At 34.7% G+C, this 18,927-nt stretch overlaps 1 protein-coding gene across 2 annotated transcripts in view; it reads left to right on the top strand.

The window, feature by feature from the left end:
- Positions 1–18,927, top strand: part of Set2 (SET domain containing 2) — a 552,532-nt gene that overhangs the window by 436,660 nt on the left and 96,945 nt on the right. For both annotated transcript variants that reach the window (XM_090414077.1, XM_090414085.1), the window contains one exon: positions 8,223–8,512. In XM_090414077.1, the coding sequence (XP_090270203.1) occupies positions 8,223–8,512 (290 nt within the window). The remainder of the gene's footprint in view (positions 1–8,222; positions 8,513–18,927) is intronic.

Raw genomic sequence — 18,927 nt, 5'->3', positions numbered from 1 at the left:
TGTTTCTGGGGTCCTAACAAACTCCCAACAAAGTAATGATACCATTGATACAACTTTTGATAACAGAAGTAAGAAAGAAAAGACGTGATACCAGTAGAAATGTACCAATTTGTCTAATCACCCATGTAACATGTGAAAAGCTAGTAAGGAAATTTTCACCCTTTATTCAAAAGAGTTTAGGACTGGCAGGGGGTTCTCCCAAAATAGTTAAGAAACTATTGAAACACTCAATTCCTATAGAGGAGTAATCTCAGAATGAGATCTCCTTGATAAGGAGATATATTCAGAACTGAAAGATCAGGGGGTGACGGTATGGGCATAACCTGATCTGCATGGATGGTCACCTGGTTCTACCCAGAAATATCATCCTTCCAATCTGATATGCCTTTTAAGTCTCCAATCTCTGTAAAAGCAGGGTATCTCAATTTTCCTGTTAGACTGTACGTTCCTAATCCACTAAGATGCTTCAAATGCCAGAAATATGGACATGCCCAAACTGCCTGTCATGGCTCTGCCATCTGTACCCCATGTAGTAGTAAAGAGCATGATAACAAATCTTGATATGCAAAGAAAGCTTAAATGTGTAAACTATCAGGGAGATCATCCAGCATAATCCTGTTCGTATCAGAAGTGGAAAGAAGAAAGAGAAATACAAAAGATAAAAACAAAACAAAATATATCGTATCAGCATGCAAAAAGGAAGTTAGCTATTACCACCTGCTCTGAGATCCCCTTATGCTGAGAGAAGGTAGCAGTTAAGAAAATATCAATAGCAACTCAAACTCATATGTCTATTCCACTATCTGATAATTTCACCATACCTCAACTTTACAATCGTGATTGCTTCTCTGCTGAGTGCAACAATTGCACAATGTACAGTCTCACTCCAGAAACAACTCCAAAAAATACTCTCATTCGATGAGGATCCACTTGTAAAAAAAATTATGGTAGCATTATCACAAAGACAAACCACCAGATTGTACCAAAGAAAATAATAGCTACTTCAGTATCCATTAAAAGTACCTTGAATATGCCCAGTGATTCTGACGCAACCAGTGATGTATTGGATATTTTTCCAGAGGAAGAGATTCCTGGTTGTCCATACTTTCCAAAATGTAATTAGAAATATAATCCCAACAAAGTTAAGTCCTCAACCTTCTGAAGTCAGACAACTCTGCAAAGCCTAAACAATAGGAAAATTTTTACAGTGGAACTGTCATGGGTTTCACCAGAATATCGATGATATCAAACACATGCTGCAAAAACACAAATCTTTTTATTTATGTCTGCAATAAACATTGTTAAAACCAAATGAGAACACTATTTTCAAGGCTGTCTCTTGTATACAAGGACAAAAACTGGAGATAGTCCTACTCATGGTGAAGTAGCTATACCTGTGGGCACTTATACTCCATTTCATCATGTCCAGGTTAACACTACTCTGGAAGCAGTAGTGACAGTATGCAAAATATATTTACTACCAAGTTCTGAATTAAATTAAATGAAATGGAACTTAATAATCTCATATTGCAACTGCACCATACTGCTAATGGGTTACTTTAATGGACAAAAAAATGGACACTCTGTAGAATAGTGCCAATATGAACAGATGAGATCATATCATTAAGCGAATGCTCAACAGCCATGACCTTTCCCTTATTGATAACTGAGTTTTTACCTTCTGCCATTTTCCTACCTGCTCTTATTCTGCACTCGATCTTACAATCTGTTTCTCTATCATTTTTCCACGGCTGAAATTGGATGTGAAGAAACCATGTAAGAAAGTGATAATTTTCCATTAATGCCACTATGTCTTCACAGAACAATGTCTCCTTGCTTGGATACCCATGTTGAAAATGGGTAGCTTACTGGAATACATTATCATTTGCAAAATTTAATACTGATGCAATCTACCAAATACCTATCAATGAAGCTGTGAAGTATGTTACAGATTGTATTTTCCATGCAGCATCTGCAGCAGTTCCAAAATATCAATCTGATTTCCACTCTTTCCAAAGCCTTGGTGGAAACCAGAGTGCTGTTGGATCCTATGTTCTACTCCCATGTATATTCTAGCTGTTGACTGACTCCACATTCGAACACAGAGAAAATTTATTTTTAACTGCGCCACTCTATGTTCTAATTTGCATAAGCAACGTTGTGAAATCAACATTCAGCTAGCACAATATTCTTATCTACTTAATTCAGGCCGAAATTCTCCTTACTATATATATATATATATATATATATATATATATAGGGTTCCCGCTAGGATTCGAACTATTTTAATGAGCAGTACAATGAAAGAAATCAGGCAAACACAAGATTCAACTCAAATAAAAACATTTAATGCAGTGTCATAAATTTACACCAAAGCAAAGATTTCTAGTAGGGAAAATACAGTTAAACAATAATTAAGTTTTCATTGAGATACCAGCAAACTACTCAGCTGAGTATAATAATTACGATTAGAACTTAGGCATACAGATTCTATTCTTCTTATTATTATTATGTTATTTTTAGCCAGGGCATGCTAGCGCATGCCCTGGCTAAAAATAGCATAATTTCTCACAACAACCAATCAAGTCTTATTTTGAAGAATTACTTGGATACATTACATTTTACTAATAACATAAAAGGATTGCATAATTCGCAATTTTTATCTCTGATTCAGCAATATTAATTTCATAATAATAAGTGATATTTAATATATAGTTTTCATAACTGCACTTCATCTCAAAAAAAAAAAAAAAAACAGACAAGTGAATATTAATAAACATAACTAAAAAAATTTATATGAACAACATACTATCAATAAGAGATTATTAGTCTGATGAGCAAATATGGTTCAGGGAATGGCAGATTATGTTGGACTCTGAATGAAGCATTAATAATTTCCAATTCTCTTCATTCAGAATCCAACAGTGCCAAGCAACCAAAAAAGAACAAGCTAGATCTCATGATATCTTTTGTGGATATGCCATCACAAAAAAAATTAATAGCATTTAAACGTCCTTGGGCCCAAGTATGCTGTGTGAGATATCTGAATCATAAACAATCCTGGAACCAATTTACATCATCAATTAATCAAAGAACGAGTTCAAAACTTGTATGGGATAAAATCTGGAAGATGAAATGTATATACATAGTCTACTTTGAACCATAGCGATGTATTGTTGCTGATCCCATACCTATCACAGATGTTTTGGGAGAAAACTTTGCTAGAATCTCAGCAACAGTTTTATATCCTCCTGATATTTTAATATTCAAAAAAAAAAAAAGCTATAGGAGAAACAGCAGCTAAGCTTTTCTACCAAGAGGGCAGAGCTTTACAGTCAGCCATTTGTTAAGGATGAAGTCAAAAGAGCTCTTCTTCATCACCTTAGCACAATAGACGCTGATGATATTTCCATTACGAGATGATAAAATACCTCCCATCATCTTCTTATTGATCTCCTCTTACTATACAATAGAATATTTACAGAGGAAGGTTCCCAGGCTCTTGGCATAAGTCCATTGTCATTTCTATCTCAAAACCTCACAGGGATCCAGCACAGGCTAATAATTATTGTCTATTTGCTCTGACTAGCTGTCTTTGCAAGGTCTTGGAAAAAATGGTAAGTGCAATGCTACTTAGAAAGCAATAAACTTCTTTCCAACACATAATGTGGCTTTTGTAGACACTGATGAACTTTGGGACATTTGGTCTGTTTAGAAACATGTATAAAAGTCACTTCCCTGAAATGAGAACATGTGGTTTCAGTGTTCTTCAACATGAAAAAATCGTGTGACACAGCCTGTAGTATGGCATATTAAAAGAGCTGTTTATTCTTGGTCTGAGGGGATGCTTTCCTTTTTTGATTAAACACCTTCTATCCATCCAAGACTTTCAAGTCCCACAGGAAACACATTATCTACGTCATATCCTGAAGAAGAGGGACACCCTCAAGGCTCTGTCTTAAGTGTGATCTTCTTTGCTATTAAAGTGAGCTCAATAACTGAACAGCTTCCTCCCACAGTAGGCATTTGCCTTTAGGTTGATGACTTCACAATTTACTGGCACTCCTGCAGTATGAGGATCATTGAAAGACAACTTCAGCAAGTAATCTTTAAAGCTAACATTCTTTACACACATTCAATCTTTGACAAAATTGCAAAACAAAAAAAAGCACACTCTTCTGAAGGATATTTTTGAGAAAATTGCACCTTTTAAATTGTAGTCATTTCACAGAGTAAGTGTACAAGCCACACTTCATCCTTTTGTGGTGTACTTAAACTCCTGCAGTTTGAGGGTGATCGAAAGACAACCCTCATCAACAAGTCATCTTTAAAGCTAACATTCTTTACACACATTCGTTGTCTTTCAGCAAAATTGCAAAAAAAAAAAACATTTAATATCTTCTGCACAAAGCTGTTTGAAGTAGAATTTTAAACAACTGTTTAAAATCTGAAACACTTTGTGTTGCCAGTGACTTTTCAAAACATAATACATTTGCAATTCGTGCTTTTAGAGAGGTTTGATAACCATTTGAAAGAAAAGTTTCCCACTTTCAACAAAAATTATTATTTTAGTGATGGCTTATCCACTCAGTATAAGAACAGAAATAACTTTGTTAATCAGGCCAACTGATTAACAAAGGTGATTAACCTTTGTTAACTGATTAACACAGTGGCACTTTTTTAAGATGCTACATAGTAAGAGCACATGGGGATGATGAACCATTACAGCAGAGCAGCAGAGAAACATTAAACAGCTGGTCACAAAGAAAAGTTTGCAAAGGACTATTGAAAACCACGACTTGGTTTTCACTAGTCTATGACCCTTATTCTATTTCTATTCTAGCAATACTGCTGGTATTTTTTCTATCCTATGAAGACATTCAACATAAAGCTACTTAAAGAAATATTTGGAGAAGCAGTAAAAAATTGTGAACTTAAACATCTATCAGAGCAATGTCTCAGTCGAAGTGAGAGAAAAAAAAATGTTGCTTTCTCCCACTATTCTGCATCAAAAACAGCTTTTAACTCGTTGCAGTCACTTGAGCATCAGAGGTTATTTCACCACAAATGAGTGAGTGTTTCTGCTTTTGTTTATGATGGTAACTATTAAAATTAATAACAGGATATCCTTTGAAAAAATAAGTTATATTTATGTGGTGAGTACTGAATATAATTATTACCTTGCTAAGTAAAATTGGGTTAAAATCGAACAATGCACTTCCAACTGCAGTACACCTGTTCTTTGCAAACTCTAGTAATATGAAATTACAATAGCCCACATAGCTGAGTTATGAAATCCAAATAAATTTTTAAAAAGTTCATGTTAAACATTCTACTTTTACATTAATGCTGGTGGTGTAAAAGTTTGCAATATGTAATTTGCTTACTTCACATCTTTTAGGAAGTTCTATCTAGATAAATCAGTTTTTTTTTGTTTTTTTTTTGTGCACATTTTGTCATTGAAGAAAGGCTTTATTATCAAAGTTATCAGGGATATACAAAAAAAGCAGGCTTTTGGATTCATCTGCGTATGGCTTACAAGGCAGAATACAAAATAGTGAAAATATGCTTAGGATACCTAAAGCAAGTATTTGGACTATCTGGAAATAAGCAGTGATTTAATTTTAAAATTGTGAAAATTTTGTTGGTCTTCTGAATAAAAAATGGTTGCATGATCATGATTAATAGGATGCCAGGAAAAATATTAAAAAAAACTTTTTCTTCTTCCATCTAAGGAAGGTATGGTGAAGTGAGGTGGTTATATGGAGTGGGATACTATTGGATGATGTGAGTGTGTCTTCAGGTGAATTAGCTCAATTAATGATAATATAGGAATTTAATATGACTGAAAAAATAACTCACCGAAATCAAAAATTAAACAGCTTTCCTTAAGATGATTAATTTTTTCTAATTTGCAATCTTTAATTGACCATATTTGGCTTCGCAAAATGCAACTGTGCTTTTTTTTTTAAGTCTTGATCTTTTTATTGCTGATTTTTATACTAAATTTTTTAAAGCAGTTAATAAAGAAATCCAGCAGTTTCTGTACAGGATTATCATCAAATTCCTGACATATAACTCTCGGGGGGGGGGGGGTGTACAGGATCTTATGATAGTATTACTTGAAAAGTTACATCATTAGAAATATCCTATCAACAATTTTTCTCCAGATTAGCTTGTTATCTGTCAACATTCCAATATTATCAGATCTTATATTTCTGGCTTCTGAGGCACTTTTTATTCTGTCATTTCATTTATATCTTTGTCTTCCTCTCGGTCTTTTTCCTGCCATCCTGGCAAAAACACTTCTTTAGCTAATCTTTCCTCTCTTATTCTGTTTAAGTGGCCATACCATCTGAGATTGGCTCTGCTAACACATTCTTGTATGCTAACAGTGTCAACTTCTTTCCTAATGTCCTTGTTTTTAATATGATATTGCCATTGATGCCATCTGTTCACACCTATCATCTTTCTCAGGACTCTCATCTTTGGTCAAGTGTTTTATTTCTAACCCAGCTATAAGATCCATAAGTTAAAATTGGCTTGAATATACTGTCTTGTGTACAGCTAATTTAGTGTTTTGACTAATTTCTTTCTTATCTGTATAAATCTATTCAGTTGCTTTCCTCCCATACCAGCTTTGTCGATTCTGTTGTCTATTTCCATATTTAATTTACTTCTTCATTAAAAATTGTGCCTAACTAGCTGAAAAGTTTTACTTGTTCTATAGGTTCTCCATTCATTATGCAGTTGCTGCTGATTTTCATACCAAATTTATTACAGCAGTTATTCAATTTATTTAGTCAGGGAATCTTGCAGACCTATACTAGATTTATTTAAAACTATAACATCATTTGCATAAAGTAAAGAACTGAGATTAACATCTCCTTTGATATCAAGTTTAATACTGCTATCTTTCATAATATGATCTATGTAGATAATGAATAATGGAGGGGATAATCTATATCCTTGTGTCACACCAGATTTTACATTAAACCATCTTCCTGAACTTCCTTCATTTCTAACTGCTGACTTACAACTCAAATAAAGACTATACTTGATATAATGTCCCATTCATGCCTTATAACTATAGCATTTTGAACAGCTTTTCTCTTGGCATCTTGTCATATGTCTTTTCCAAACCTACAAAACTTAAATACAGATCCTTGTTATATTCCATTTCTCAACTATATGTCTAAAAGTGAAAATCTGATGCTTACAACTCTGTTTGGCCTAAACCCAGCTTATTTCTCCAAGCTTCTCCTCTACAATTTTTCTTGGCTGTTTCTCAAGAATACTTGCATAAATCTTACCAGAAATATTCAGTAAAGAAATTCCTCTGTAATTCTCACATTCAGCTTTATTCCAGTCATGGGTTGAATATAATCTACTCCATGTCTTTCCACATTTCAGATACCATTCCTATCGAGTGTTTTCTACCACCATGCTGTCACTGCTTGTTTCATTTAGTAATCTTTTGAAATAATAATTCTCCATATGTCAAGAATATCCTCAGTTTTCATGTCACCTTTATCATCACTAATTCATTCCTTGTACATCACTCTTTCCTCTGTTTCTGAGCTTTTTCAATAACCTCCAGAATATTTTACCACCTTCCTGATATTTATTTTCTATGTTCTTACTAAATTCTTCCCATGACTTTTATTTAGCTAACTTTACACAATTCTTTGCTTTCTTATGTTTTTCTCTGTATTTCCTAAGAGTACAAGGTGATATCACCAGGAACTTTCAATGTGCTCTCTTCTTTTCTGTGACTGTCCCTTTAACTTCCTAATTTTGCCATGGAGTTCTGATTTTTCTGTCTTGTACAGGGTATATTGGAGAATATAACATTATCTGCATAAAATAAAGAGCTTAGAATAACATCCTCTTTTGATATCACATCTAAGTCACTTCATAATGTAATCCATGAAAATGATGAATAAAAGTGGTGATAGTATGCACCTTTATCTTACACTTGATTTTATATTAAACTGTCTTCCTGTACCTCTTTCAATGTTGACTGCCAACTTACAACTCAAATACAGACTAGTATTTCAGTTGTACAGAACTCCGTGGATAATTTTTGTCTAGTACAATTTAATTTTTGCTAGTCATCTGGATAGCAATGTCAGTGTTAAGACCATTTCGTACTTCTGAATTTAGAGTGTATAAGTGCTTACCATCATATGTTTAATTGCATTCATTGCTCTATATTTCAGAACAGCAGATGACAGGGGAAAACATGACTCCTTCCCCTCATACAATTCCATTACCAAATGATACCAGTTCACCTGCTGCTGCTGCTCCTCCACCTGTAAGGGCCCCACTTTTGCCAACTCCAACTTTTATAGAACCACAGCGTATGCCACCACCTCTTGCTTCTACCATGTCTGGTCCACCACCACCATTACCTGTGCCAAATTCTGGGATGCAATTTCCTGAACAAGGACCATTAATGTATCCACAACCAGGAATTGTTTTTCCACCTCCACCACCTCCTTCTGGCCAGGTATTTAGTTTTATTTTATAATACTTTTATCCAAAAGAATATAATAATCAGAATATTTTAGATGTTTTGTATCCTGCAGTTTTTGTTTGTTACATTATTTATCTTTTCATCAGTAAAGATAAGTAATTTCAGGATTTCTGAAATTAATGCAAAAGACACATATGCAGTATCGTCGACAGGGTGTAGTATAGAGGCAGCCTGCCTCACGGCACAGCTTAATAAGGGAGTTCGTTCAGCCATATTGCGGTAGGCACCGTTGCTATGTTAACCATTCCTGTTAGCATAGCAAATACAGAAAAGTTTTTCCATGCTTAAGCTGATTAAAAATTATTTGCGAACAGCAATGACCCAAGAAAGATTGGCTGATCTAGCAACTATATCAATAGAGGCGGACATAGCTTATAATTTAAATTTTGAAGAGCTTATGAACAGTTTTATTGTGCGATATTCCCGTAGAGTAAACATTTAATTAATATTATTTTGTAATCGTTTTGCATGAATGTTGCATTATTTTGTTTTTATTAATGGAAATTGGAGATTTTCTTATATTTTTGTCTTATAATCCATCAGGGGCTATATTTAATTGTTTGTCAGGGTGCGATCTAATCTAGCGATGGCCCTGCACATATTAATATCATATATAAAGTTTATTTTTGAAATAAATAAATCTCTAATATGATTTTATTCCCTTAGAGAGTAGATGTAACTTATCCTAACTGTCATCATAAATTCCAGATAACTACCCTCAAGGGATATATAAAATGTTATGCTTATATTATATAATTAAATTTATATTATTATTAACTTTCTAAAATAATTCTCCAAGTTATTGAATTTATAACGGTCTTACTTCTGCCAATTCATACATAAAAACACTATTTGAAACTACCATTATGATTTAAAAATAAAGTGGTAACACAGTTGCTGGGTTCTTCAGCTAAATGGGTGAAATTTTATATTGTGGAAATTTTGAATGTTGAATTACTTCAGAGTGCTAAAATAGTCATGATTTGAAAAGAAAGTGAATTTCATGGTGAAAAGTGGAATTTATTGATTTTGTAAATTGTAACCAAATTATTTTTAAAAAGTGATCTGAAAGAAAAAATGTTTGGATATGAAAATTAGGACAGGCACTTTAATAAGCAGAAGTATTTATATTTTTTGTATTGTTCTTAGAAATTATTCCTCTTGAAGAACCATTTGGAAATGCTTGATGAAAATTTTTTTCCATCATTTCATCTTTCATTTGTGTTAAGGCCTAGCATGATCAAGTAACTTGGCTTATTAGAAAAGTGATATTGCTTGTTATTGGAAGGTTAATCCTATCTGCATTTTCTTCTGTCTTTGCATACATTGTGTGTGTGTTCTTCTGGATGGGTTACCTCTTTTGTGGGATGAAAAACTGAAGTTTTGAGGAGGAAAAAAAATCTTTTCACCTCCATATGTTTTAAAAAAATTAAAAACAAAAACTGTGAGACTGGCTAATTCACCTTCATTTGAAGCCCTGATAAAGGTTCTTCATGTCCTAGACACGATCGTTCCCAGGTCTTTCTAACCAGAGGGTATCATCCATGCTAACTGAGCTATGACAACAGCCATTCAAGGACTCTAAAAATGAAATGTGGCTGTTGAGTTAAGTCTTCAGACTCAATAAACTAGAAGGGAATTCTTTATTACCTTCTTGCTTTATTAAGTCTGAGGACTCATAAAATATACCAAGATTCTGAACAATCTCCATTTGCCTTATCATACATGGTGATGTATCTGCATGGATTACTATGTGATAGATATTCCAGAAGAAAAAGATAACATGTTGCTGTGAGTAGTTTAGAGAAGAATATTCAACTCTTTACAAATGATGGCAATATGAAAAGTGTTGCTAGGCTAAATAGGAGTGCAGTATAACTATAAGTGTAAACATTGTTGTCTTACAAACTTAAACAAGTTTTACAGTTTTATAAGACTATAATGGAATGCTATGTATTCTGTTTGTATGAAGCAGTTACATGAGCTGAAGTGGACAAAAAATTGCAATTATGGGATGCAGACAACTGAGAATAACTCAATGGATTACTACAAGGATGAGGAGGAGGACAACATTGACAATAAAGATAAAGAGATTACTGTTCAAAATCTTAGTGATATTTGGTCACTTGGTTTTCAGAATAATGAAATGAATCTATAGAGAACAGCCATTAAAGGACTTGGAAATGTTAGCTATGATAAGACAGATTGGGGGGGGGGGGGGGGATATGATCTGTAGAGGCAGAAGCATGAAAGTGATGATATGATAGTAATGTATAAATTTGGGATGGACTTTCATCCTAGCAATACAGAAGAGATTATCCAACCCGAAGCCATCTTTGAAGTTGAATAAGAGGAAGGGAAGGGTGAAGATACATTTTTTGCATTTCCAAAGCACATAGTGAATGACTACTGAGGAAGCGGCTTGAGTATAGTACACTGAATCCACAGATATTTAAAGGAGGTTTTAGGCAAGAAGATTTACAAATGTAGAGGTCTAGTAAGGATAATTAGACTAAATCAGTAATAAAATAGCAAAATGTGATCAGCACACCATAACAGGTCAGCCTGTAGTCTGTATCCCTTTATTCACAGCTCATCTTAGGGCATGTTTTCAGTGGTGTTGTATCCAAAATTGGACAGGACGCCAATGGACTAATGACTCTTCACAGATGAGAGTCTTTTTAGGCTTTCCTCCGATTCTAGATAACATTTGATTTGATGTGAAAGTGGTGTTGCTTACCATCACGAGAATGTTCTCAAAAGGGATATATACAGCAGTGCTGGGGTCAGGGTGTGGGGAGACATTATGCTTAATGGACATGCTGAGCTACAAACACTGGAAAAAGGGACTATGGTGAACAATATTGCAATGAAGTTCTTCAACATCATGTTTGATTGTTCCATGGTGTGGTAGGCAAAGAATTCATTTTTATGCATGACAGACGACATCTTACACAAGCAGTGGAGATACTTCTGGAGACCGAGGGTATTAATTGAACTGAATGGTCAGCACGCTCCCCAGATCGTAACCACAGAGAACAAGTTTGGGATGCAACAGGGAGATTTGTTGCTGCTCAAAATTTCCCTTCCGAAAACAAACATGGCCTTATTTTTTCTCTGAAGGAGAAATGGACAAGTTTGCCTCAGGAACTCACTTGGTGTTAAGCATGGTTGACATTGTGAGAGCTGCATCACAGTTTGGGGTGGACATATTCCATACTGAAATGTTTCTCTCTGTATAGTTTTCTATAAGCACTGTACATTATTACTTAACTACATCCTTTGGAAATTTGTAACTTTTGCCAAAAATGTATTGCAATTTAATTTGTACAAAATTTATAATACATTTTTTGTGTAATGTAATTTATTAGTATGCTGGCAATAAATTTTGACCACATTTAGCTGTAGTTATGAACATTTTTTCATATATATGTAAAAATGAACTTTTCCTGTTGCTTTCGGACACCAGTATACAAATCTCCATAAGTTGAGACATAAGGTGCATAGGAGAGTAGTATACAATAAGTCCTACCTGCCATAATGCAAGTGAAGTATTGTGGATAAAAAAAGTGCAAATTTTCCATTATCTCCATTAAGAGTTGCAATAATTCTTGACTCCAGAGAAATTTAACCAGATTAACTCTCATTCATAACTACATCTCAGAGCTCATGCATTCCTGAATAGTAAAAAGATAAAGTTCCTTTTGATATCTTTTTCATTTTTGATATGATTCTGCCATTGATATTAGTTGTGAACGGCAAGATGCCGTTCACAACTAATTTTTCTAAAAACTCTCTCTAGTCTTTGATCAAGTGGTTTACTCCTAACCATTTGGCCATTCTATAAGTTAAAATTGGTTTTCACCTCTGTCTTATGTGGCTGGTTAAGTATATTGACAAATTTCTCTCTTAGTGAATATGTAAATTTATTCTCATCCTTTTACCATCCCCTCTATGTAGGGCATATTTTTGTGGGGATGGTGGGGACTTACTGGTGATGGTACTGGCCCTTTTCATTCTTCCTCTTTTTCTTTTGCTTTTCTTCTTGTGTTCTTTGCTGTACTTCTCCTGAATCTTGTTTTATTATCCTGTCTTCCAAAACACCATTAGAGGGATCTGTTGCCTTCTGCCATGTGTTTTTTCTTGCAATGCAACCCATAGAGACATTTGAAATGGGAGATCCTGGTAATCTTGCACTACTTTGGCCTCTGCTTCAGCCAGATAGTTGCTCATTGATGACTTGGTCATGATTATTTGGATAGTGGGTTTGCCTCTAAAGGTCAACAGTATTGCACTAAGTCTCCTACCCCACAGTCCAGAGATGGGCTCAAGGCTTACTGTTGTGCTTGTATAGTTTCTGTGGTAACCATCGCATTCTCCTTCCAAGGACATTTATTTCTTGCTAGGTAGTGGGCATTCATGTATATGTATCCATAATGGGCAGGGAGCTCTTACACTGAACAAAAAATCTCTTAAACATGAACTCAGCATCATCAAATTCCAGACATGTATCTTTGAGGGGTGTACAGGATATTATGATAGTACTACATGAAAAACATCAGTACTAACTCTCTATCAACATTATCAGCTATTATACTTCTGTCGTCTAAGGCACTTTTTACTGTATCAATCCACCTGTATCTTGATCTTCCTCTGTGTCTTTTTCCTGCCAACCTGGCAGAGAACACTTGTTTTGCTAATCTTTCCTTTCCCATTCTGTTTAAGTGACTGGATGTTAACGAAGTCAAGTTCTTTCCTAATATCCTTGTTTTTAATATGATATTGCCATTGATGCAATCTGTTCTTGGCCCTAATCTTTCTCAGGACTGTCATATCTGTGGTCTTTAGTCTTTGATCAAGTGCTTTATTTCTGACCCAGTTCTCAGATCCATAAATTAAAATTGGTTTCAACATTGTCTTAAATACACCTAATTGAGTGTTTTGACTAATTTCTCCCTTATTCGATATAAATTTATTCACTTGACTTCCTACCATACCGGCTTTGTTGATTCTGCTGTCTATTTCCATATTTAATTTACCTTCTTTACTAAAAATTGTGTGTAAGCAGCTGAAATCCTCTACTTGTTCTATAGGTTTCCATTCACGATGCAGTTGATATTTTCAATCTTACTACCTATTTTCATTGTCTTTGTCTTGTTATTGCTGACCGCCATACCAAATCTATTACAACAGTTATTCAATTTAGTCAAGCAATCTTGCAGACTTTAGCAGATTTATTTAGAAGTATAGCATCATCTGCATATGTAAAGAAAAGAGCTGAGATTAACATCTCCAATTTTGATATCAGGTTTAATACCACTTTCCTTCATAATGTGATCCATATAAATAATGAATAACAGAGGGAATAATGTACATTCTTGTTCTAACACCAGATTTAATATAAAACCATCTTCCTGTGCTTCCTTAAATTCTAACTGCTGACTTACAACTCAAATAAAGACTAAGTACTGCTTAATATGATGCCGCATTCACATCATATAACTGTAGCATTTTGAATAGCTTTTCTCTTGGTGCATTGTCCTATGCCTTTCCAGATCTACAAAACTTAAATACAGATCTTTGTTATATTCCCATGATTTCTCAACTGTTTCTCATAAAGTTCCACCTTAGTGAAGAACAAGCTTCCCTTCCACAATCCTTCTCAACAGTTTCTCAGGTATAGTTGCATAAATCTTACCAGGAACACTCAGTAGGGAAATACCTGTAATTCTCATATTCAGTTTTATTTCCCTTCTTGTATATGGGTACTATGAGAGCTCTACTCCAATCATCCGGAATTTGTCCCTCTGTCCAGGCTTTCTGAACTATGCAGTGCAGCCACTGTAAGACTTTTATACCACTATATTTCAGTATTTCTGGTCAAATATTGTCTACTCTTACTGCCTTTCCATATTTTAGGCTTTTGATGGCTTTTTCTACTTCAAGTATGGATATGTATTCCTGATTGCATGCCTGTTGAGTGTTTGATATGACTGTACTGTCACTGCTTGTTTTTTTCGAAGTAATTACTCCATACATCAACGATATTTTTTTTTTCTAGTTTTCATGTCACCTTTATCATCTTTAATTCATTCCTTGTACAGCACTCTTTCCTCCATTTCAGAGCTTTTTCAACAGCCTCCAGAATATTTTGTCACCTTCTTGATATTTATTTTCTATGTTCTTACCAAAGTCTTCCCATGACTTTTGTTTAGCTAGTTTTACACAGTGTTTAGCTTTCTTACATTTGTCTCTATATTCTCTAAGAGCACAAGCTGACTTATTTGCCAGGAACTTTCAATAGGCTTTCTTCTTTTCCCTCACTGCCTCTTTAACTTCCTGTGTCCTGATTTTTCTCTCCTTACAGACAACCTCACCACTTGCCTCTCTGATTGAATCAATTAATGTTTTCTTCAGGGATTGCCACTGAATCTTGAAAGTTTGTTTCCTGTTCTCAAACTCTTTCATTTTTTTCTTGAATAATATTTGTGTATTTTAGTCTACAGTTCATTCATATTTGAGAGCTTCTCAACTTTCATTCACTTTAAAACTTTCCTACGTGTTCTTCTTTTCAATATGAAATTCAATTTTATCCTACTCAAGACTAAATGGTGATCACTTCTAATTTCAAATACTCTTTGTCCTACACCAGTGAGAAAACATCACTATCAACAGTAACATAATCAATGAGACTTTTCTTTTTCCTTGCATCTTCTTTCCATGTGAATTTGTGTATATTTTTATGTTGGAACATAATGTTAGTAATAATTAGTTCATGTCTTGAGCAGAAATCCAACAGGTATTTGGCATTATTATTAGCTTTGCTCTTTTCTCCAAATTTTCTCAAAATATTTTTGTATGTCTGACAATCATTTCCTAGTCTGCCAGTTAGATCTCCAACAAGGACCAACTTTTCAATTTTCATTGTGTCAGTTGCTTTCTCTAAAGCCTCAAAAAATTTCTCCTCTTCTACCTTAGTAGATCCTTCTGTGGGACCATAGTCACAAATAAGTCTCATTGTCCAGTTTCCCATTCTGATATTCGTCCACATCACTCTTTTGATATTGCCCGCCATTTAAAAAGATTAGCCTTGTATTTAGTGTTGAATACTATAGCTACTCCTTCTTTTCCTTGATTGTCATTTCCTGAATATAACATTTTGTATTTATTGTTCGGAAAGATCTTACCAGTTTTTGTCTTTTTTGTTTCATTCACCCCTATTATGTCGATCTGGTACTTATCCAATTCCTCAACCAGCTCCATGTTTTTGCCATTCAGACTTCTTATGTTTATAATACTGATCATGATCTCTGGTGATATTGAGTTGGGAGGTATGTTCCAGTAGCTGACTTTCTCCCTGGTTCCCGGGCAAAAACATTCGGGGACCATTGTTTAACAAGGTGATGCCCCAGCCAGCATAAAATTCTGTCATGTTGCACCATCATTTTATTTGAGGTTTAAGCCAATAAGAATACAATTTGGTTGTCGACATCCCAAATTACCGAGTCTGTCCTCGTTTGTTGGTTATCCAGGAAGATACCTAACAGGGTGCTTCACAAGGAGGTGAGTATTGGACATTAAGTCAGAAGCCCTGGTCAGTTCTCTGCATTCCTTTAAAGCTATGTGTGGGTCTCCTCTCATCCTCAAATATTTCAGGTCCTAACCAACTACTGGTACTGTAAATGCATTATTTGATAACAGAAGTAAGAAACAAAATCCACATGACACCAGTATAAATGTAGTAGTGTTTCTAATCATCCATGAAACAGGTGAAAAGATAGTAGGAGAAAATATCACTCTTCTTTATTCAAAAGGGCCTACAGAACTAAGGAGATCCTGCCTGAGTTTACAAAACTAAGAGAATCTCCCAAAACAAATAAACTATGTTCTGGTGATATTCTTCTGGAAACATCATATCAGCATCACTGGACAAAATACCAATTATAGAAACACCTCATAAAACACTAAACTCTTCTAGAGGAGTGATATCAGAATGGGATTTCCTGATGTTCAAGATGAAGAGATATGGTTAATGCTTAAAGATCAAGGAGTAACAGGTATGGAGTGCATTCTGATATGTAAAAATGTTTTGTTCTGACTAGGAACTGATCATCCTTACTTTTTGTACATCTAAATCTCCATTATCTGTAAATGCAGGTTATCTCAACTATCCTGTTAGGTTGTACATCCCTAATCCCCTGCTTTAAAATGTCATGAATATGGACGTGCCCAACTGCCTGTCATCTACTACATGTGCTCGATGTGGCGGTAAAGACCACAATAAAGATCTTGCTCTGCAAAGAAAGCTAAATCTGTCAACTGTTAGGGAGATCATCCAGCTTACTTCCATGCATATCAGCAGTGGAAGGGGGGGGGGGGTGAAATACAAAAGATAAAAACAGAACAAAATATAACATATCAGGATGCAAAAAAAGAAGTTAGCCACCACAGCTGTACTCGAACCTTCTTATACTGTGAAGATGACAGCTAAGAAAACCTCAAAATCATCTCAAACACTTGTCTATTTCACCATACATGAACTTTGTGATCGTGGGTGCTTCTCTTTTGAGTGTATTAGTTTCAAGACATTGTTTCCTGAAACAGCTCCAAATATGATCCTTTTTGATGAGAACCTACTTGTGAAGAAAATGATGTTGTTAAATATGTAGTTATTTTATTTATTATCTTATTAAAATATGTTATCAAGTGTCTTCAATTATATCTTGTCTTCTGCACGTTTGTAAAAACTATAGTTATCTCATTTAAACCTTTCTTCTTAACCTTTACTATACATCTGACCTATGGCCGCAAATAATAAAGCTCACGTGTGCAAAATTTACAGAACAAAGGAATCGTCTCTGGCTGGAGCCAATCTCTTTGTCTGACCTACTGGTGTTTATTCTCAACTGAATTTGGAAAATTTATTTAGTTTCTAGCTGCACCACCAAATTCGTGGGTGGGAGGTGAATCTCCCTCCAAAGAATAACACACAATAAACTACATGGAACGTTTCTCTCTTAATTCTAATTAAATCTAGCACTTAAATTTTCTGTTATGCAGTCATGACAATAATACCTTTAAGGCTCACACAGATTCGAATTTATGAGTAGTGCATTGGAAATAGAAATCAGGCAATTTACTTAACATCAATGAAATGTACAATGGGTTGATTTTAAGTACTAAGTAAATTAGCTTCAATGCTTCAAATCACAACTAATGACTACTTTTACAATTTAGTTCCTTATCATAATCAATTCTAGTAAGACCACGTGTCTATAATTTTCTCTCGTTAAATTTGATAATACTCGGATCAATTTTTACATAACATTCTGCAGGTTTAGGCAATAGCTATAACATTAAATACACGATGTTTCACCTTAAATTTTAGCCAGACCTTCTCTCACATATAACAAAATACTTCAAATATCAGCATAAGGCCTAAAGTCCTCAAGTATCATTATAAAACAAGTCTCTTAATTAAGCCAGTGTCACAATCTTCTTATTTCTGACTAAACAGAGGAAAGATCTTACTTGGAACAGATGTCTGGTCTTTTCTGAATGATCTCTGAAATCACTTCCTTCTATTACTGTCCGACTTTAGCATTGAACTTGGGTAACTCTTCTGGAGCTTGTGAAATCCTTCTTTAATCATAACTTCAGGTCGAAACTTCTCACTGACCCGAGAACGGGACCAGACATACTCAAACGCCAATAAAAAGGCAAGACAAGTCACCTTTTCGACGTAGCGAACTACTATTTATATTGTCCCGATGACCTTCGTTTTTGCCTATGTCATCTTGTCCCCCCCCCCCCCAGTACTTTGGTGGTTTGCACCTGTCACCCTCGTCGATCAGTGCAAATTAATCGCGAAACCTCTGTGCACTATTGACCCTCGAGGTTTGCAGTTGCCCCAGGTCATTATTTAATACCTTAATCTGTCTGGAATTACTGGTGACTAAGAGGTTTCTTAAGACACAATTAATCTTACATTTATTTTTCTGTTCTTTTACAAAACTCTTTGAGGTGACAATATTTAGTAATATACAAAAATTATTTCCAAATTAAAAAATATGAAAATATCTCTATTAACTTTAGGGAATTTTGTTTACCAGTAAAATCGCTATATAAGGTAATTTTGTATAAAAATCCTTCTATACACGATTTTACAATGTTAAGAATATCACAAAAAGATGAACCACCAGGCACATCCACAAAAATAGGATAGAACTCTAGCCATCGAAAATAAACTGTATTCATGAAATGATCCTGCCACATCAGATGATGTATTAAACATTTTTACAAAGGAAAAAGTGGATGAGAGAGTGATCGTCGGGGCAGACCTGAATGGGCATGTAGGAAGGCAACGAAGTGGTGAAGAAAGGGTGCAT

Source organism: Typopeltis vanoorti, chromosome 2 (genome assembly GCF_054136105.1).
Source record: "Typopeltis vanoorti isolate ZY-2024b chromosome 2, IOZ_Tvanoo_1.0, whole genome shotgun sequence".
NCBI classification, from domain to species: Eukaryota; Metazoa; Arthropoda; class Arachnida; order Uropygi; family Thelyphonidae; genus Typopeltis; species Typopeltis vanoorti.
Note: the sequence above shows the minus strand (reverse complement) of the source record. Positions and strands in the feature narration are given on the sequence as shown.